The sequence below is a fragment of the Prionailurus viverrinus genome, chromosome B1 (genome assembly GCF_022837055.1).
Source record: "Prionailurus viverrinus isolate Anna chromosome B1, UM_Priviv_1.0, whole genome shotgun sequence".
NCBI classification, from domain to species: Eukaryota; Metazoa; Chordata; class Mammalia; order Carnivora; family Felidae; genus Prionailurus; species Prionailurus viverrinus.
Genome location: NC_062564.1, coordinates 76,358,799 through 76,380,969, shown reverse-complemented (window position 1 = coordinate 76,380,969; position 22,171 = coordinate 76,358,799). Strand labels below are relative to the sequence as shown.

At 40.5% G+C, this 22,171-nt stretch overlaps 1 protein-coding gene across 2 annotated transcripts in view; it reads right to left on the bottom strand.

Annotated features, from left to right (window-relative positions):
- Positions 1-7,448, bottom strand: part of SH3D19 (SH3 domain containing 19) — a 186,401-nt gene extending 178,953 nt beyond the window's left edge. For both annotated transcript variants that reach the window (XM_047856843.1, XM_047856844.1), the window contains exon 1: positions 7,096-7,448. In XM_047856843.1, the coding sequence (XP_047712799.1) occupies positions 7,096-7,207 (112 nt within the window). In that variant the 5' untranslated portion in view covers positions 7,208-7,448. The remainder of the gene's footprint in view (positions 1-7,095) is intronic.
- Positions 7,449-22,171: the final 14,723 nt, after the last annotated feature.

Sequence of the window (22,171 nt, the reverse complement as noted above, 5' to 3'; positions counted from 1 at the left end):
ACCCTCCCCCGTTCATGCTCTGTCTCTTTCTGTCTCAAAAATAAATAAAACATTAAAAAAAAATTTTTTGGGGGCGCCTGGGTGGCTCAGTCGTTTAAGCGTCCGACTTCAGCCAGGTCACGATCTCGCGGTCCATGAGTTCGAGCCCCACGTCGGGCTCTGTGCTGACAGCTCAGAGCCTGGAGCCTGCTTCCGATTCTGTGTCTCCCTCTCTCTTTGCCCCTCCCCGTTCATACTCTGTCTCTCTCTGTCTCAAAAATAAATAAAAAACGTTAAAAAAAATTTTTTTTTAAAAATTTTTTTAATCATATTATCATTTCAATAGATGCAGAAAAAACATTCTACAAAGTACAACATCGATTCTTGATAAAAACCCTCAACAAAGTAGGGATAGAGGGAATATACCTCAACATAATAAAGCCCATATTATGAAAAATCCACAGCTAACATCATACTCAATGGGGAAAAACAGAGCTTTTTCCTTAGTATCGGGAACAAGAAAAGGATGTCCACTCTCCATTTTTATTCAACATAGTGCTAGAAGTCCAAGCCACAGCAATCAGACAAGAAGAAATAAGGCTTCCAAATTGGTAAGGAAGAAATAAAACTATTTGCAAATGACATAATGCTATACATATAGAAAACCCTAAAGACTCCACCCAAAAACAACTAGAACTGATAAATGAATTCAGTAAGGTTGCAAGTTACAAAATCAACATACAGAAAGGGCACCTGGTGGTGCTCAGTCGGTTAAGTGTCCGACTTCGGCTCAGGTCATGATCTCCTGGTTCGATTCCTGAGCTTGAGCCCCGCATCCGGCTCTGTCCTGATAGCTCACAGCCTGGAGCCTGCTTCAATTGTGTGTTTCCCTCTCTCTCTGCCCCTCCATCACTCATGTGCACATGCACGTTCTCTCTCAAAAAATGAACATTAAAAAAAAATCAATATACAGGAATCTGTTGCATTTCTGCACACTAATAATGAAACAGAAGAAAGAGAAAATAAGAAAACATTCCTATTAACAATTACACCAAAAATAATATCTAGGAATAAACTTAAACGAAAGAGGTGAAGAACTTGTACTCTAAAAACTATAAAACACTGATGAAAGAAATTGAAGATGACACAAATGGAAAGTTATTCCATGCTCACAGACTGGAAGAACAAACATTGTTAAAATTTCCATAGGAACCAAAGCAATCTACAGAATTTTAATGCAATCCCTATCAAAATACCAAGAGCATTTTTCACAGAACTAAAACAAATAATCCTAAAATTTGTATGGATATACCAAAAACCCAAATAACCAAAGCAATCTTGAAAAAGAAAAATGAGGGGCACCTGGGTGTCTCAGTCAGTTAAGGGTCTGACTTTTGGTATCGGTTCAGGTCATGATCTCACACTTCATGAGATCGAGTCCCACATCGAGCCTGCTTGGGATTCTCTCTTCTTCTCTCTCTGTCCCTTCCCCACTTGTACTCTTTCTCTCTCAAAATAAATACATAAACTTAAAAAGGAAAAGAAAAAGAAAAGGAAAACAAAACTGGAGGTACCACAATCCCAGATTTCAAGATACACTCCAAAGCTATAGTAATCAAAACAGTATGGTACTGGCACAAAAAAAGACATATGGCTCAATGGAACAGAAAAGAGAGCTCAAGTATAAATCCATGATTATATGGTCAATTAATCTACAACAAAAGAGGGAAGAATATGCAGTTTGTTCAACAAATGGTCTTGGGAAAACTGGACAGCTATATGCAAAAGAGTGAAACTAGACCACTCTCTTATACACAAAAATTAACTCAAAATGTATTAAAGACCTAAATGTGAGATCTGAAATCATAAAAATCCTAGAAGAGAGCACAGGCAGTAATTTCTCCAACAATGGCTACAGCATCATTTTTTTAGATATGCCTCCTAAATAAGGGAAACAAAAGCAAAAAAAATAAAACACAAAAAACAAACCCCAAAACTACTGGGACTACAACAAAATAAAAAGTTTCTGCACAGCAGAAGAAACAACAAAATTAAAAGGCAACCCACTGAATGGAAGAAGATATTTGCAAATGACACATCTGACAAAGGGTTAGGATTCAAAATATATAAAGAATTTACACAACTCAACACCAAAAACACAAATAACCCAATTAAAAATGGGCAGAAGACATGAACCAGACATTCTCCATAGAAGACATACAGATGGCCAAGAGACATTTGAAAAGATGCTCAACATCACTAAATATCAGGGAAATGCAAATCTAAACCACAATGAGCGATCACCTCACACCTGTCAGAATGACTAAAATCAACAGCACAAGATTGTTGTGTTGGTGAGGATGTGGAGAAAAAGGAACCCTCTTGCACTGTTGGTGGGAATGCAAACTGGTGGAGTCACTGTGGAAAACAGTCTGGAAGTTCCTTAAAAAATTAAAAATTGAATCATAATATTCAGTAATTCCACTACAGGGTATTTACCCAAAGAATATCAAAACACCAATTTGAAAAGATAAATGCACCCCTGTGTTTATTACAGCATTAGTTACAAAAGCCGAATTATGGAAGCAACCATCAAGTGCCCATTGATAGACGAATGGATAAGAAGATGTGGTATATAAACACAATAGAATTTTGTGTCATAAAAAAAGAAAGAAATCTTGCCATTTGCAACGAGATGGGTAGATCTAGAGACTATAATGCTAAGGGATATAAGTCAAAGAAAGACATATACCTATGATTTCACTCGTGTGGAATTTAAGAAACAAAACACAGGAACAAAGAAGAGACAAACAAACAAAACAGACTCTTAAATACAGAGAACAAAATACAGAGAACAAACTGGTGGTTACCACAGGGGAGATGGGTGGAGGGTGGTGAAACAGGCGAAGGGGATTAAGAGTACACTTATCTTGATGAGCATGGAGTAATGTATAGAATTGCTGAATCACTGTATTGTACCCCTGAAACTAATATAACACTACATTAATTATGCTGGAATTTTCAAAAAGTAAAGTATCAGCTTTACCTTCCCCAATTCTATGACACGTCCTTTTAAAGCAGGGAGCCTATTTTATAAATATGTTTGTATTCCATATATTTTCTACACCGTTTTGCACATATTATACTGATGGTGATAACTACACAGGTCTTCTCAAAGAACTTGGTGAATACAGGATTTTTTTTTTTGTTTAATTTTTTGAGAGAGAGAGAGAGAGAAAGAGAGAGAGGGAGACAGAGAGAGAGAGAAAGCATGCACGCGAGCCGGGGAGAGGGGCAGAGGGAAAGAGAAAGAATCTTTTTTTTTTTTTTTTTTTTTTTGAAAGAATCTAAAGCAGGGTGCACGTTCAGTGTGGAGCCCAATGCGGGGCTTGATCCCACAACCCTGGGATCAAGACTTGAGCCAAAATCAAGAGTCCTATGCTCAACAGACTGAGCCACCCAGGCACCCCGTGAATGCAGAATTTTTAAACAACATGTAAATGTAGCCAGTTTCCGTGGGACTTAAAATAAATTTCTTTTTAATTTTCTTTTTTAATATTTATTCTTGAGAGAGAGAGAGAGCAGGAGCAGGGTAGAGAGATGGGGGGAGACACAGAATCTGAAGCAGGCTCCATGCTCCCAGCTGTCAGCACAGAGCCCAACCCAGGGCTCGAACTCACGAACTTCGAGATCATGACCTGACCTGAAGTCAGAGGCTTAACCAACTGAGCCACTGAGGCGCCCCAATTTCCTTTTCTTTTTTTTTAAAGGTTTTTTTTTTTTTTTTTTTTTTTTTTTTTTTGAGAGAGACAGCAAGAGTGAGTGAGGGAGAGGCAGAGAGAAAAGGAGACAGGATCCCAAGTGGGCTCTGTGCTGACAGTAGCAAGCCCGACTTGGGGCTTGAACTCACGAACTTTGGAATCATGACCTAAGCCAAAACGGGAGGCTTAACTGAGTCACCCAGATGCCCCAATCCCGCCAGAGTTTACCATAAAGACATCAACATACGGAAAGAATAAATATATTTAGTATTTATTAAACCCTACTAAATTCCTACCACTCTTCCTAGTGATTAGGGGAGGTCAACGAATTTTGCATTCTCTGCCCTTTTGAGAAACAATATAAAAATGCTGGAGGTCAGCCGGAGGGTCTCAGACCCATTTGAGAGTCTGAAGAAAGCTTTAAGACTTTTAGGAAATACAGGAGATTAGGAGAATATCTTCATGACCTTGGGGTAGGGAAAGCATTCTTAACCAAGGGTGACAGAGAGGGAAGAAGGCCACTAACAGTTAAGAGAAAGATTCATAAATACATCTGCATTAAAATTAAGAATTTCCACATCAAAAGAAAGTATAATGAAAACTTTAAAAATAAGCTGCAGAGTGGAAGAAGACATTTGCGACACATGCAACAAACAAAAGTTGAGATTCCTGAGTCAGAACTCCAACAAATCAATAAAAATGACAGACAAAAACCAGGATATATTTATGCAGTGAAAATAAACTACAAGTGCACATAACAATATGAATAAATCTCACAAACAGTATTGAGTGAAAAGAGTGTAACACTAAAGAATACATATCAGATGATTCCACTCATATGCAGGTTTTTTTTTTCAATGTTTGTTTATTTTTTGAGAGAGAGCACAAGCGGGTAAGGGGCAGAGAAAGAGGGAGACAAAGAATCCAAAGCAGGCTCCAGGCTGAGCTGTCAGCACAGAGCCCGACCCGGGGCTTGAACTCACAAACCCAGGAAATCATGACCTGAGCGGAAGTCGGAGCCACCCAGGCGCCCCATTAGTCATATGAAGTTTTAAAATAAGTAAACCAACATTGTATAGAAATACATATGTGTATGTATATGCATACAGGTAAGACCATACAGAAAAGCAAGGAAACAATAATCGCAAAAGTCAAAATTTAAGTTCGTTCCCTCAAGGGGAAGGAAGGGACCAGGACCAGGAGGGATCGGATCTGCTTCTAAGGAGCTGACAATATTCTATTTCTTGACTTGGGCACAGGTTACAGGAGTTTCACTTTATAATTTACGGGTTTTATATGCTCTTCTGAATGTACATTGCAAAAGTAAATAAACACACCTTCACAACCACACCTAAGTTTAGCAGGGAAAGAAGGAGTTCACAGACTCCCTTAAGTCCATAAACCCCAAATGTATGGTGTCAAGTTATGTGACATCAAAGAAAAAAATCTAGATTGTAAAATGGTGGGGGAGGGAGGAAGTCTGAGAACTGGAGAGGTGAAAGATTAGAAAGACAGATGTTAAGCAGAAGAAACATTAAACTTCTGGGTCAGTTCACACTCTCACTTGGATAGAGAACAACATCTAGCACAACTGTAACTAACAAATGCCCAAGCTTGGTAAGGAATGCGATGGTGTCTGAAAAACACAGTTAACTAATGAGGGGAAAGAGGAGGACAGCCTCTAAAGAAATGTGAACTACTAAATAATGTATCCGGAAAAAAGAAGACCAAATGTTGCAAGTTTAACCCTCTGCCCACTCTATAATCTGTCCTTCACCCCTTAATGGAGTCAAGGCATATTACGTGGTTAGAAACTGCAAACACCAATTTCTGAGCGAAAGCATAGCAAAGTATTACCACAGAATCTAGAAAAGCTTCTGCCAGCCTTGGAATAAATACGCATATTGCAACTAAATGATGAACACATATCTGAAGCATATCTAGTCTGACCTCCAACATCCTTTACAGCTCTTCACAATACAGTCCATTTTGAGACAAAGTGAAGCGTTTTGGTGAAGGAAGTAGTAGGAATCGAAGGCAGCCTATGCTGTTTAAATCAGCAATTCAACAGAGGTACATCTTTGTAAAGTTTTTTCATTGTATTCTCGCAAGAAATATTAATTCATATCCAGCAATTACCCATTATTTCATTAGTCTGGATTATACTAAACAAAACTATCAATTATTTTCAAAACAACTGGTATTCATGCATAAAATCAAATGCCTTATTTTGATGGAAAATCCTAGTGATGGGCATAAAGAATTATTTTTAAGGTTCCAAGCTCCTACCAAGAGCATCAAATTGACAATTTATGTTCCATCAGATTCTCTCCTTTCACCCCTTCTATCCCTCATTGTTTCCTCAGAGACCTGTTATCTTCTAATTCTCCAACTTTCAGGCTAAGGGAGCCACACAGAAAAGCTTCCCCATGACTTGGTGGAATGTTTACTAGGTTCCAATTTCCAAAGAGGCTTTAATGAATCGTTCTCATCTGAATCCTTCTCACTTCTCTATCTCCCTCTTGTTGTCAGCTCCCTAGGATTGTTGTCACTCTAGTTTGTAGATACATGGCTTATCCAGTTGAAACCAAAGGCCAAAGAACTTCCTCTCCACTATGTTTGATTGAAAAACTGCCCCAGGAAGAGGGAAGGGGTGTGGATCCACACTTATTCACTCCACCACTTAAGTTCCAAACTATCGATCCGAGCCGCCTTCGTGCACCCAAAAAACATTTTAAAAACCCACAAAAGTAACTATAGACTCAGCAATGAGTCTCAGTCCAAATGAGCTGCCTTTTGGCTACCTCCTGGACTGGTTGGGGGCTCACCTAAAAACTCAAAAGGAAGTGCTATAGAGATTATGGTGAGCTCGGGCGGTGGGGGGTAGGGAATAATCAAAGGTCCGAAGTTCAGGAGACAGGAAACCAGCCCTGACTATCAGCACGTGGTTCGACCAGGTAGCCGCAGCGCAGGCAAACCCGACGGGAGGGGTGTCGTCCCCCGAGACTGCCAGACCCAGAGAATTCTTCGCCGGCTTCTGACTCATCTAGAGATAATAATCACCCGGGCCCAAATCAGGAGCTCCTGATTTACTGCGTACGAAACACCTGTAGTTTCGGCTCCGGGACCACTAGCAGGTAGAGAGACCAGTTTGAATTTCCTCGGGCTCGGCCCGCAAGTGACGATGAGGATGGAAAAGCCACACTACTCTCCCTGCGTCTCGCCGCGCAGTTAAAGGAGCCCGCCCCAACCGGGCGGGCGAGGGAGCCGCCGCAGTCCCGGGCAGGACCCGCGCGGCCCCGGGGCGTCCGTCCCCCCCTACTCCGCGCCCCCTCGCGCTCCCCGCGCCCCTCACCTGCGGCCGAGTGGCCGGACAGTGCACGGCCCCGGGCGCGGCGCGGGCCCCCGAGCTCGCGGCGCTCGCGCAGCTCTTCCTCCTCGTCCTCCCGCCGCCGGCCCTCAGCCATGGACGAGGCGCGGAGACGCAGCCCCGGAACGGCGAGCGAGCCGTGGGCCTTGGTGCTGGGTCCGCGAGCACCCGGCGCTGCACGCCAGCGCCCTCGGGCCCCGGGGGAGGCGGCGGCGGCGGCTACCACCTCTGCGGACTCCACCTGCAGCCCGCGGGGGAGCGGCCGAGCTCGAGCCGGTTTCCCCGCCTCCTCGCGGCGCACCGGCGGCCTCCTTCTCCCAGCTTTCTCTCTCCCACTCTCTTCCCCCTTCCTCCTTCCCTTCCCCGCCCCGCAGAGTTGGAGCCGGGATGGGGCGGGTTGTGGCCGGGCCTCGCCTCCTCGGGGAGGGGTTACCGCCTCTGGGACCGCCCCATAGCCACACGCTGGAACCGCCTGCTCGACCAAAACAAACGTGTACAAAATACATAAATAGGATAGGAAGGGGAAAAGAGGAGGTGGCGTGGCCTCTTCCTGCCCTTTCACAACATCCCGGTGTCAACAGGAAACCCATTTGCTAGACACTTAAACAAAGTAGGGGGAGGGGGAGGAGGGGGAGGGGGAGGAGGAGGAGGGGGAGGAGGGGGGAGGAGGGGGAGGAGGGGGAAGCGAAGGAGGAGGAGGAGGAGGAGGAAGAAGAAGAAGAAGAAGAAGAAGAACAACAACAACAACAACAACAACAACAACAACAGAAGAAGAACCTTCCCGGGGCTGGACGTGAAGAACCTTCCCGGGGCTGGACGTGAAGAGACCGGTCCGCTGGGAGCCCTGAACTCGGGAACAAGTTTTGCTTGAGCAAACTCTCAAGCCTATGAGCTGCACGCTTTTTTCTTTTCCTCTCTTTTCACCTTTTTAAATGGAGCCTCTCCAGAACACAGAGGATTTTTAGGGCAGTGAAATGATTCTGTATGATATTGTAATGGTGAATACATATCAATATATTTGTCCAAACTCATACGTGTGCAACACCCAGTGAATCCCGATGTAAACCGTGGGCTTTGGGTGATTATGATGTCTCAGTGTAGGTTCCTCAATTGTAACAAATGGATCTCTCTCTGGGGATGTTGATGATGAGGGAGGCTGTGCCTAGGGGAGTGAAATCTCAGTCTTCAGCTCAATTTTGCTATAAGCCTAAAACTGCTCTAAAATATAGAGCCTAATTTAAAAAGAGATTTTTTTTTTTTTTAATCCCAGCCTCACTGGATTCTAGTTATCTTAGAGTTGGGAAGTGACCACAATCCCTGGAAGAAAATGGCTTTAAGAGCCATGTACCTGATTATTTGTTGGGAGGTGATTTGGTGAGGTGTCAGGAGCACTGGTGCTGGAGTCAGAAACTAATTTGAAGCACTTAGCTGCCAGACCTACCCCTGTGAACGTTTTTCAAAGATGAAAAGAACTGTGTAAGAAACGTATTGTGTGTATCTCTGTATAGTACACATCTTAGGTTCAGGACTTGCACGTACACACATTTTCAAAGAGAGGGGCAGATCCTGGAATCTCAGAAAAAGAAACCCAAGCAACAAGCAGGTACGTTGCCTCGACATGAACTGGTAGGAAACTCCCTGGTGGAATAAACAGGGCTTTATCTCCAGCCTCTTGCTCTATTTCTGAGAGATTGTGAGAGTTTGTGATGTTCAGCATGTGAGAGAGAAAAAGAAAGGGAGAAAAGGGTCACTGAAAATAGAATTGCTTGCCATAGCTGAGCGCTGTCTCTTTGCCTTTTCAATAGTAGTTGTTGCTGCCTGAGAAAATCTTTCTGCTTTTAGGCTGATAAGAACCACAATCGATTTCGTGGAATTGAGGTCAAATCCACAAGTAAAAATTTTATTATTGCATAAGCAGTTAAATAAGTAGACACCTTGAGAATTTGAAATTAAACTAGGAAAAAAAAATTTCTGGGCCTGTCGGGTTGTTGTCAGTGTTTGGGTTCACTTTGAGTGAAAGCCTGCTTCTCACTTACCTTCAAGGATTAAGAATCACTTGGAGGCCCCTACTCTGACAACAATACAGCTTCACTAAACTGTTGGGAGTCAGTCTCTGATGTGACTCAGATTCTTAGTTTGAAAAGGCCTGAATGTGTTCTGGATCTCCCATCCAATCAGACCCTCAGGAACCCACATCTTTCTTTCAGAGTGCACTTGACATCCAGCAAACATTTGTGAGAGCCAGCGTGTGCCAAATACCACACTAAGTGCTCTGGGGAGACTCAAAAGAGAGAAAGAAATATTTACTTTCAGGCCCTATGGTAAGTTTTTTCATACAGGTGTTGTCATTTTATTTATTTTTATTTTTTAACATAAAATTTACTCTCTTAACCATTTTTTTTAATGTTTATTTATTTTTGAGAGAGACAGGGTGTGCATGGGGGAGGGGCAGAGAGAGAGGGAGACACAGAATCTGAAGCAGGCTCCAGGCGCTGAGCCATCAGCACAGAGCCCCACTCGGGGCTAGAACTCACAAGCTGTGAGATCATGACCTGAGCCGGAAGTTGGCCACCCAACCGACTGAGCCACCCAGCTACCCCTTAACCATTTTTTTAGAATAGGCTCCATGCTCAACATGGGGCCAAACTCATGACCCTGAGATGGAGAAATCACATGCTCCACCAACTGAGCCAGCCAACCACCCCGGTTTTCTCATTTTAAATGAACAAAACATATTCCCTATTCCCCAATGACAGATAAAGATTCATCCAGTTGACTACAAAACAAGGCAAAATTTGGTAAATTCTATAGTAAAGATATGATCTGAGATAAGGGTGCCAAGGTAATTCAACAGAAAAGAATTATATTACAACGGAAAGGAAATATATTCTTATATTCAGAATATATAAAGAACTAGGGGTACCTAGGTAGCTCAGTCAGTTAAGCATCTGATTTCAGCTCAGGTCATGATCTTGGGGTTCATGGGTTCAAGCCCTGCATCAGGCTCTGTGCTGACAGCTCAGAGCCTGGAGCCTGCTTGGATTCTGTGTCTCCCTCTCTCTGCCCCTCCCCCATTCACACCTCCCTCCCTCTCTCTCTCTCTCTCTCAAAAATAAACATTTTAAAAAAAGAATATATAAAAACTTACAACTCAAACAGTTTTTAAAAATTAGCTCAATTTAAAGATGGATATACTCCAAAGAAGATACACAAATGGCCAATAAGAACATGAAAGATGTTCAACGTCAATAGTAATTAGGGAATTGTAAGTCAAAATCTTGATGAAACATTACTTCACACCTCCTAGGATGGCTAAGATAAAAATATAGATAATAATAAGTGTTGATAAGAATGTGGAGATATTACAACCCTCATACATAGGTGGCAGGAATGTAAAATGGTGCAGCCACTTTCAAAAACAAATTGGCAGTTCCTCAAAAAGTTAAACATAGAGTTACCTTTTTTTTAATGTTTATTTACCTTTGAGAGAGAGAGAGAGAGAGAGAAAATGTGTGTGCGCTCGTGCATGTGAGGGAGGAGCAGAGAGAGGGAGACAGAGGCTCTGTGCTGACAGCAGACAGCCCAATGTGGAGCTTGAACTCACAAACCACGAGATTATGACCTGAGCCAAAATCAGATGCGTAACCGACTGAGCTGCCCAGGTGCCCCTAGGGCTACCACTTAATGCAGCAATTCTACTTGTAGGTATATGCCCCAAAGAAATGAAAACACATCCATACAAAATATTGTTCATGAATGCTCATAGTGGCGTTCTTCATAATAGCCCAAAAGTGAATACAACTAAATGTTCATCAATTAGTGAATGGACAAAGAAAATGTGGAATACCCATACAATGCAATATTATTTAGCCATAAAAATGAATGAAGTACTGCTACATGCTACAACATGGATGAACCTCGAAAACATTGTGCTAGGTTAAAGAAGACAGACACAAAAGACTGCTGTGATGTATTATTCTGTTTACATGAAACGTCCACAGTAGGTTAAGCCATAGAGACAGAAAATAGATCAGAGCTGCGAGGGCAGAGGAGAAAGGGGAGTTGCAGCTAATAGGTACAGGATTTCTTTTTGAGGTCAGGATAATACCATAAAATCAGATAGTGGCAATGGTTGCACAACTCTGTGAATGTACTAAGGGATAAATTTTATGATATGTAAATTTTATGTCAATAAGGCTGTTATTTATATGTCTATGTATAAATATAAATATATATATATCACCATAAAAGCACAGAAAATAAGGACCAGTGAGAGCACTGCACTCTGAAGTCATCATTTTAAAGTAGAGAAACCAGATGGGAGTTACAAGTAATAACAATTTAATCATATAAAAGAAAACCAAAGGCGTGGCCAGCTAGCAACTAAATAAACATGCCGAAACATTCTACTCACCCAAGTGACACAAGAGCCAAACCCATAGAGGGAAAATGTTAAGAAACTTGGAATGCAAATTTACAGACTTAAGAGAACACGATTCACCATCAAAGCTTTAAGGTATTAAATTTTTTTTTTTTTTGTAAAAGGTATTGAAAAAGAGCCCCGATTATAAAGGAAATGTTCTTTCCTTCTCACTTTAGATATATAGCCTGTAACAAAACGGTGTATTGAATAGAATGCTACCAAAAAGTAAGAATATACTATATCAATACATATGTAGCACAGTGCTTGGCCAATAGAAGACAATAAATATTTGTTTAATGACTGAATGAATAGAATTCCTTTTCATAATTCATTTTTCCTGCTGAATCACCAGAAGGCATGAGTCTCAAGGCCTTTAACTTAAATAAAAAGTAAGTATTTGGAATTTAAAATTTATAGTGGAAGACCTCAAAAAAGAAAAAGCAAGAATGGACAGAAGTATATAGTATCTTCAAAGTTTGTTTCTTAAAATATCCGAACCAACTATGACAGAATTTTAAGATTCATTAAAGTATGATGGTGATTTAATGAGTGTTAACTGGGGGTGCCTGGGTGGCTCAGTCGGTTGAGTGAACGACTCATGATCTCGCGGTCCGTGAGTTCGAGCCCCGCGTCGGGATCTGTGCTGACAGCTCAGAGCCTGGAGCCTGTTTCAGATTCTGTGTCTCCCTCTCTCTGACCCTCCCCCATTCATGCTCTGTCTCTCTCTGTCTCAAAAATAAATAAACGTTAAAAAAAAAAATTTAGTGAGTGTTAACCGTATTCTCCACATTTCTGTCTGCTTTTCATTATATTAAAAGAATTAAAAAGCAAAGTGTAGTAAACTGCGGTAGCTATAGTTTCTGTTTTCTAGTGCATTCTCCTAGTGATAGATAGCTTGTGGAAATGGCCCCATTTCTTTATGTGTCCCTCTTCCTATACTTTACAATGTGACTTTGTATCCCCTTCAGCAAGATGTGGTTCCCTACCCAATGAAGTTGGGCCGGCTTTCAGATATGCTCTGGCCAAAAGAATATGGCAAAAATGACAGTGTGTGACTTCCACGTCCTCAAGAGGCCCTGCTTGCTTCAGCTTGCTCTCTCAAGAGCCTTTTACCACCATGTGAGCAAGCCGAGGTGAGAGGACCAGGGAACAAGATGCTATGTGAGGGAAAGACCAGTTGTCCCAGTGGAAGCCACCTTGACCAGCCCATAGCCAACAACCCCCAAAGCTGAGACAGAAGCCAATTGCAACCGGCAGAGCTGCCTATCTGTGTACTAGCTGACTGCAGACACATAAGTGACCTCAGACCAAAACTTGCCCGGCTGGCCTGTAACCTCATAAGCAGTAAGACATGCTTAATGTTTCACGTTGCTGAGGTTTGGTGGTGGTTTGTCATGCAGCATGTGCTGGTTTGGGATCCTCTGCAATCATTCACTGAAATAGAATTAGAGGTGCAAGAAATTTATTTGAGAGGAACATCTGTGAAAAGGAGAAGGGAGACAGAAATACTGAACAAGGGGAACCACTACACAGACCTGACAAAGCCTCTGCTGGTCCAGGCATGTAAATGAATAGGCCCTTGCTCAGTCACTAGCTAAGGCTGCTTGGAAGCTGAGGCAGACACTGAAGAAGCTACCAACCAGAGGCTGTCAGCTTACCACTTCTTCATACGTGGGCAGCAAGAGCTTTCTGGAAGGGAGCAGCACCTCTCTGTGTCTGCCATGGTTCAGTCCTTGTCCCATGCAAATCTACTTCTCCATCCACATGCAGGAGTAGCTCAGGTTAACCACCGTCACTGCACTTGGTCTTAGGGCCTGCACTAGCTGTCCTAGCCTCTCTTCTCCACTATCCACTCTAGATCCCTCTTTCCCTCGGCTACCACCTCTGCTGGTCTTGGTGGCTTACCAACCTTTCATGATCAGGTTGTCTTAGCCCGTAGGAATCATATTCTTCTCAGTCTGGGGTTGTTTCACTTGTCTGTTCACAATTACAGTTGACCAAAGGAGAACCAAGAAGATGACCAAGTGGGTCATCTGAGTTCCGAACATAAGCCTCTCTGTTCCCATTATGTAAATTCAGCCTCACCTCCCGCTGTTGATCGGAGTTAATTCTCCCTGCCACAGTGGTCACTATTCTCACCTGCTGGCCTCTGGCCACAAGGGGCTCAAAGTGCCCAGATGATAGTCATAGTTTGTAATTCAATTGGACCCTTGTTGTAGCCTCTGGTGAAAGCATGCCTCTAATGACAACCAGTACCTCTAATCCTATAGAGCCCAAGAAGCATAACTCAGTAGATTATTGAGAGTGATGGTAAGTGAGGCCGCTCCTGTTCCCACCCCCTCATTTCCAGACCCACATATTCTTCTGATTGGAGACATAGCACCACCAAAAGAAAGATCTCTGATATAATGTGTATACTGCATTTTTATGGGTTAATCCCCTCTTCATGGGGTACAGCCTCCAACTTTGCACTTCAGCTATGGCTTTCTTCACGGGAATACATGTACATATACCTCTATACGTACATACACACATGCATACATATATATACACACATACATATACATATGTGTGTGTGTAAGTATGTATGAAACTAGTGTAAGAAACTAGAGTAAGAAGAATACTTTTTTTTTAAAAAAAGTACTATTGCATCCATCAAAAACAAATCCATAAAGCATGTGGGCATAAAATCCAAATCTCTCAAAGTCACATTCATGGAACAAGCGATTATTATTAGTCCCTCTCTTCAAATAAAAATGAAGCCTATATTGCAAAATCAAGACCAGGGCTCTCAGGAGCTGTAGCTTCAGGTTCAAAACATAATAAAATACATGAAAGTGTCAAAAATGAGAGTTCATTTCCTGACAGAAGGACATTTTTATTCAAATTCTTGACACATCTGAAAAAGAGAAATGTTAGTGCTTTATATACAGTGACCTAGAGCTTCTAATAGCCTTCGGCCAAGTGAAATTGTAATCCTTTTCCTTCACCACTTCATTGTCTTTATTCCTGTCTACATTTTAACTTCTCAAAAATTTCTTCTTTCCTTCCTCCCTCCTTTCTTTCAGTTTGTCCATATCTTTCACTTTATTTTTCCTTGGCAATTTCTTTGGTTTTCTTAATTGTTGTGTGCCTCAGTTTCCTCCTCTGTAAAATAGGGACAATAATAATGGCTATCTCACAAGAGACTTGTGAGGATTAAAGTGAGTTAATATATTAGTTTTTTTGAGGCTGCCATAATAAACTACCATAAACTGAGTGGCTTAGACAACAGAAATTTATTGTCTCACTGTTTTGGAGTCTAGAAGTCCAAGATGAATGTGTTGGGAGGGCTGAACCCTGTCTGAAGGTTCTAGGGAACTATCTATTCCAGGCATCTCCCCATGCTTCATGTAGTTCCTTGGCTTGTGGCTGTGTAACTCCAGTCTTTACATGGTGGTCTCCCTGTGTACATTGGACACATATCTCTGTGTCCAATTTTCACCTTTTTTTTTAAGTTTATTTATTTATTTTTGAGGGAGAGAGAGACAGAGAGAGAGAGAGAGAGAGAGAGAGAGAGAGAGAGCATGAGCAAGGGAGGGGCAGAGAGAGAAAGGGAGACATATAATCCGAAGCAGGCTCCAGGCTCCAACTTGTCAGCACAGAGCCTGACTGACACAGGGCTCGAACTCACAAACCACAAGATCATGACCTGAGCTGAAGTCAGACGCTTAACCGACTGAGCCACCCAGGCGCCCCTGAACTTCATCTTTTTATAAGGACACCAGTCTTATTGGATTAGAGGCTCACCTTTTCCAGTATGACCTCATCTTAAATAATTATATCTGTAGCTACTCTGTGAGCAAATAAGGTCATATTCTGGAGGTAGTGGGACTTTAACACAGGAATTAGGTGGAGGTGAGTGACACAATTCAACTCATGATACATATGTAAAGAACTTAGAACAGTTCTGGAACATAAAAGGCACAATGTAAATATTTGCTATTTATTGAGTGCATACTATGTGTGGAACACCATGCTGGGTACTGAGAATGTGACAGTAAAGCAGACACTGGTCTATTCCTCAAGGAGCTTGTGGTTTAATAAGATCCAAGGCAGAGATGACATAGGGTGACTATCATCCCAGTTTGCTTATACATGGCTGTGGACTGGGGAATGATAGGTGGTTCCTGGGACCTAGAACTTTCAGTGCAAATATTAGCAAAGTCCAGGGCAAATCAGGCCAAGTCATTTACCCTGGAAGTGGGCAAGATAGGAGGATATATGATATAAGAGAGAACAGAGGAGAAGCACAGTGGCAGGAACTGCTTGTTTCCTCCAATATCTGTTATCTCCTTAGTGTTTGGTCATCAACAATAAAGACTACATTGTCCAGTGTTCCATGACACCAGGCATGGCCATGTGACTAAATTCTGGCCAATGGGAAATGGTGTGTGCCAAGTCAGAGAAATGTTTTAAAGAAAAGAGGCACACCATTCTTCACCTCTTTCTTCTGTGGGTTAGAATTTGAGTATAATGGCTGAAACTAGAGCAGCCATCTTTAACCACAAAATGGACGCCAAATATTAACAAACTAGGAGCCTGAACCCCTGGTAATTACAGAGAAGGCATACCTATTAGACCTCAAATATCTAGAATTCATTTATGTGAGAAATAACCTTCTACTTAAAAAAAATGTTTATTTTTTGAGAGAGAGAGAGAGAGCTCATGAACAGGGAAGGGGCAGAGGTAGAGGGAGACAGAGGATCTGACACAGGCTCCACACTGACTGCAGAGAGCCCAATGTGGGACTTGAATTCGTGAACTCTGAGATCATGACCTGAGCTAAAGTTGGATGCTCAACCAACTGAGCCATCCAGGTGCCCCAACTTCTACTTTTGAATGCTAAGATTATTTTGGATTTTCTGGCACACAGTTAATATAATTCAATACATTACAGATATTAACCTTTGTCTTAAACAGTCATGAGAGGAGGTATGGGGGAAAGAAAGTGTTCTGCACAAAAAAAAGGTCATATTTCATATCTGATAAAGGGTTAGTATCCAAAAATCTATAAAGAATTTAGCAAACTCAACAGCCAAAAAACAAATAATCCAGTTAAGAAATGGGCAGAAGACATGAATAGGCATTTTTCCAAAGATGATATCCAGATGACTAATAGATACATAAAAAGATGCTCAACATCACTCATCATCAGGGAAATACAAATCAAAACTACAATGAAATATCATGTGACCTTGCCTGAAATAATCTACTCTTTTTCTCCTTCTGCGTATAAAAGCCTCCCATTTTGTAAAGCTCCTTGGAGCTCCTTTCTATTTGCTACATGGAATGTTGTCCAATTCATGAATCAATGAATCATCGAAATAGGTCAGTCAAATCTTTAAATTCATACAATTGAATTTTTTTTTAAAACAGATTTGGTGGCAGAGATGAAATCCAAAGTGAACTTCTGGTAGCATTCAGAGACTTTGAGAAACACAGGAATGGTACTACAGATCCTTCTGAGTTCTGTCTTTCTCTCTGTTTCTGATAGCCATGAGTAAGTTCCTCTCAGTTCTGAGCTCTATTGTTTTTGCATCAAGATCCTGATCTAATTGGCTTTCTGGTCAGTTCCACTTTGGGAGCTGCTGGTAGTTCAGGGTGCAATTATCATGTAATTGATGGAAACCCTCAGCCCTTGATTCTCTCCTAAGATCCAGGTGGGAACTGCTGGTAGGAGTTCACGGTTACCCGTTTATGTGGAGCCCCCCATCCACAGCGCCCATTTGTTGAGGTATGCTCGTTCAATCCTTCCTCTGTTCTAACTTCCAAGGTGGGAAGGTCCTTCTATCAGCAAGAATGCATTAACATCTCTTGGTTATTACCACCATATTAAGGTGCACATGTTTGTCTTGTTTTGTGTAGATAAAGGCTATTGCTAGTGGGAATCTTAGAAGCAGTCACAATATTGGCAGGCACAGATCAAGTACTTAAAAGCTGTGAGAGTACTTGCCACCTAACTGGAAGACTCCTGTGTTAGGATAAGTTGGTCATGGAATGCCTTAGGTTGACACTGGATTATCCACTAGCCTCAAGAAAATGTACATACAATGAGGTACATTGTAAAACATCACACAGTTTCTAGCCCAGTGCCATAACCTTATTAGGTGTTATATCCAAGAGAACCAAAGGCATAGATAGATAGATAGATCCTTAAAGTCCAAAGAATCAAGTATACCACCTTCCAGCATACCTGCTTATTTTGTCTAAGAACTATATAGTCCCAAAAGCTATAAATATCTACAAAAATGGCAAAATCTTACTAAAAACAGTACAGATTGCAATGCCCATTATGGGGGATGTTCTAGTTAGACAAGATCATTCATTTAAGAAATGCAGTTGAGGGTGCCTGGGTTGCTCAGTTGATCTCATAGTTTGTGAAATTGAGCTCTGTATCGACTCTGCACTGAAGTGTGGAGGCTACTTGGGATTCTTTCTTTCTCTCTCTCTTTCTGCCCTTCCCCACTCATGCCTGTGCATGCACATGCTCTCTCTCTCAAAATCAACATTAAAAAAAAAAAGGAAGTTCAGTTAAAAGCGTGTGTTCCCAAATTAAACAAAGAGAATGGAATACCAATTTTAATCAGTATACAGAAGCTTCTAAAAGGCTTCAGAATTCCAAAATAGCTTCATTAAAAGATTTGTTACAAAAGGCTAATGAAAAATTAAAAACACGAGAGGTACCTAAAACAATAATAAGACCTACGTGATTCCTACTGCATTCCTTTATCCTTCCTTACCTGAGTACTCATGCTTTATTAACTCTTTGTCTGAATTGACTTTCCACTCTGAAGAGACTATTAAACAGCTACCTTTAATAATAAAACTACTCAAGGTTATAGGAGATCCTCCTCAGATATCTTTTATTCCTTGGTCAAATACCAAACTAAGGGCCATAGTTAAAAAATTTCCTAAGCCCGGGGAGGATCTCCAAATGTTTTCTGAGGAATTTAGAGTCATTATTAGGGCCTATGAAACTGGGCTTCCTGATCTTTATTAGCTTCTGCATATGCTAGTAGGACCTGGGGGAGCCAAGAAATGGATGTGGGAAGCAGGATGGTGTAAACCCAAGGATGATATCTGAGATCCTTGACCTTCAAGACAGTCTCCTAACGGACCAGAAGAAGCTTGTAAAATAAGAACCAATCTTTAAAAGTCATTCCTAGAGTCTTCCCTGCCCACATTGATCTGTCTGTTATTTAAACATGCAAACAAAAGAAGATGAATCTGTGGCAGACTTTAAAACCCATCTGGAAGCTCTCCTCCTGTGGCATTCCAGGTTCCATGCAATAAATGAGGTCATCTGCTCTAGCTGTTCTGTTTGTAAATGGATTATCTCCTGAGATTAGTGGATTGATAAAAAAGCAGAAAATAGGATGGGAGGCTACCAGTTTGAGTGAACTCATGACACAGCTGAGCACTTTGAAAGGACTTTGGAACAAGACTGTAGGCCAAAGTCCACTAAGCTATTGGCCTTACAGATAGAACAGACCCAAAACCATCCACCTAAAAACACTTGGGTCCCCTCATTGCACACATCTAAGGGTCTACCATCAAAATGATGGCCTAAGGGTCAGTGCTTCATTTGCAATCAACTGGGACACTGGGGGAAAAGTCTCAAAGAGTCTTACACAAATTCTTCAACATAACTTGAATGAAGTAGCTCTGTAGTCAGAAGCTCATAATCAGAAACTGATTTAAGTTGCAACCCAAATCTTTGAGGCGTTAAAAGCAACTGTCCTTACAAATCTTTACAAAACTAACACAAAACAAAACCAAAAAAACCACCTTGTTTCAAGTTCTTTTATACCTAGTGAGTTTTGTGTTGATTCATGGCAGTAATTCTAAAATGAAAGTTGTAGGTCTCTGTATCTCTCTCACTCTCTCTCTCTCTCTCTCTCTATGTGTGTGTGTGTGTGTCTATCTATCTATCTATCTATCTATCTATCTATCTATCTATCTATATGTATCTATCTATATATACATGTATCTATCTATCTATCTATCTATACATATATACTGTAGATGTATGGTAATTTTATACCTCTGGATGGTATTACCAAAATTAATTTATAAAAGAGCTCTATTTAGTTGGCTTAAAGGTAAGTGCTTATATAGATTAAATTCTCAGAAATATAATAGAAACTAACCCAAGTGAATTTCAAGTTCATGTGATCTGGGGAAATATTCAATATTAAAGCTAACTTAAAGTTTATTGATTTCATTAAAATAGACATGTCTTCAGAGTTATCAACATTAAAAATAATGCAGACATACAACTTTTATTCTACCTATGCTTGCTAAAGGTCAAATGAGTTCAGGTTATCTCCTATAAAATTTGTCAATAAGAAAAACAGCTTGGGATGGTAAATGATATTGTCTAATGTCTCATTAAGTTTTTAGTAGGATAAAAAGTTTTTAAGTGAACTTTTAAAATAGTTTTCCCAAATTTTTTTTGTAACTTGAAACCTTAAGTTTTGCTAAGTTAAGTTAAATGATGAATTAAGTTAAATTTATTGAATATCTAGATCATTGTATGTATTTCAAAATATGATAAAATACTAAAGCATTTATTAGTGAACATCAGTTTATCTTTTTTTTGCTTCCTTTCACAGAAGAACTGAAGATATTTGTGTCTATTAGTAAACATGTATTGTGCTCCACCAAAAAATTTACTATGAAAAACTATATGTTCCTAGAAATTATAAAAGGTGTTTATAAATTAAGGCCAAAAATAAATAAAAACATAAATAAATAAATAACAGATTTGCAAAGCCACAGAATGTTAACATGAAAGAAAATTCACAATTGTTTACTTCTTTATTTTCACTAGAAATTAAGGTTTTTTTTTTTTTAATTTTTTTTTAACGTTTATTTATTTTGGAGACAGAGAGAGACAGAGCATGAACGGGGGAGGGTCAGAGAGAGGGGGAGACACAGAATCGGAAACAGGCTCCAGGCTCTGAGCCATCAGCACAGAGCCCGACGCGGGGCTCGAACTCAGGGACCGTGAGATCATGACCTGAGCTGAAGTCAGCCACTTAACCGACTGAGCCACCCAGGCACCCCTAGAAATTAAGGTTTTTAAGGATTAATAATTCTAATATGAGTGACTAAAACCACTAGAAATAAGGGAAATATCTCTGTATGCAAGGAAAGTAGGATGTGTGTTTCAGTAAAAGAAAGTATAAGGTATGGAAATGCATTTTTGTTGAGAGAAAAGAAAATAATTTTGTCCTAAAGAGAGGCTGGTTATTTCAGAATGGGAAAGAAGAAAACATAGGACAAAATTTTACAAAGTTCATGGAAAAAAGAATTTAGAGAACAGAATTTCATGTGTGGCCAAGCTGGAAAAGATTGCATAGTTTGTTACAAGGATTTTAAAAATAAGGTATAATAGCAATAGTGTACTTCTATAAAACTAAATCTTCATATTATTTTATCTGCTAAAAGAACAAGTTTTCTTAGATTATTTGTCTGCTCTTAATAAGAAATTATGCAACTATTTGACCTTCTGTATTTGCCAATGAAGTCTTTAATTGTCAAAATGGTTAAATGGGTAATAAATATTGTTTAACAGTGACCTATGATCCTATTTGAACTTTTTGATATTTTTGACAATCTTCCCAACATCAAGTTCTAAATGAAATCATTTTGACTTTGAACTAACTTTGGAGTTTTTTAGTGGATACCTGGAACATCTAAAATGATTTGCTCTCTCCCCTTATAAAAAGGAAGATGTTAAACTATTTAGACATATTTCACATGTTAACTTATGTGGGAAGCATTGTTAAATAAGAAGTAATACTAAGCATTCTTTTTGTTGTATTTATATAGGTCTATAGTACTGTTCTGTATAGAAATTGTTTGTGTGACTTGTCATGCATTTCTGCCCAGAGTTGCACGTATACAATCATGGGGGCCTTAGTTGGCTTGTAGTCTGTTTCTGGTCTCAGGATAGAACTGGCCCTTTTATTCCTGATGCCAAGAGGGATTAATGTGCTTCACGGACTTTATCCAGATCAGGCTGGCCCCCTGGAATGGACCAGGGAGGGAAGAGGAATATACAGATACCCAGGCTCCTAAGATTGTGAGATACGGTAAGAGAAACAGGGAAAAAACAACTTTCTTGGAACTGCACAAACTTAATGACTCAATGACTCACCATAAATCACACCCAGGTAGTATATATATTGCCCTCAGAAGAATAGCTAGCTGGAAGTCTCACCTGAGGGGAGGACACTCCACAAGGACCCTCAATCGGGACTCCAACCAGGCTGTTCACCGTGGGGTTTCCACAGCCAGAAGGTTGCATGTTGTAAGAACCTAATTTGATGTATTAAGCCCTCTTTGTTCTTCTCTCTACTTCTCTCCCTCTTTATGTTTACTATAATTGTTTAATTCCGTATGTTCTCTTTCCCTTATAATTAATAAAGTCTTCCACCATGAAACCAGAAGTACGTCTATTGTGAATTACTATTATTTAGAACAGGTGTAAGTGTTCCAAAAATTGATGAAACTCCTGGAAATCTGATATGTCCTAGTAATATGTTATTGATCATAGTTCCAGTTATTATTATAAATATTATGTTACAA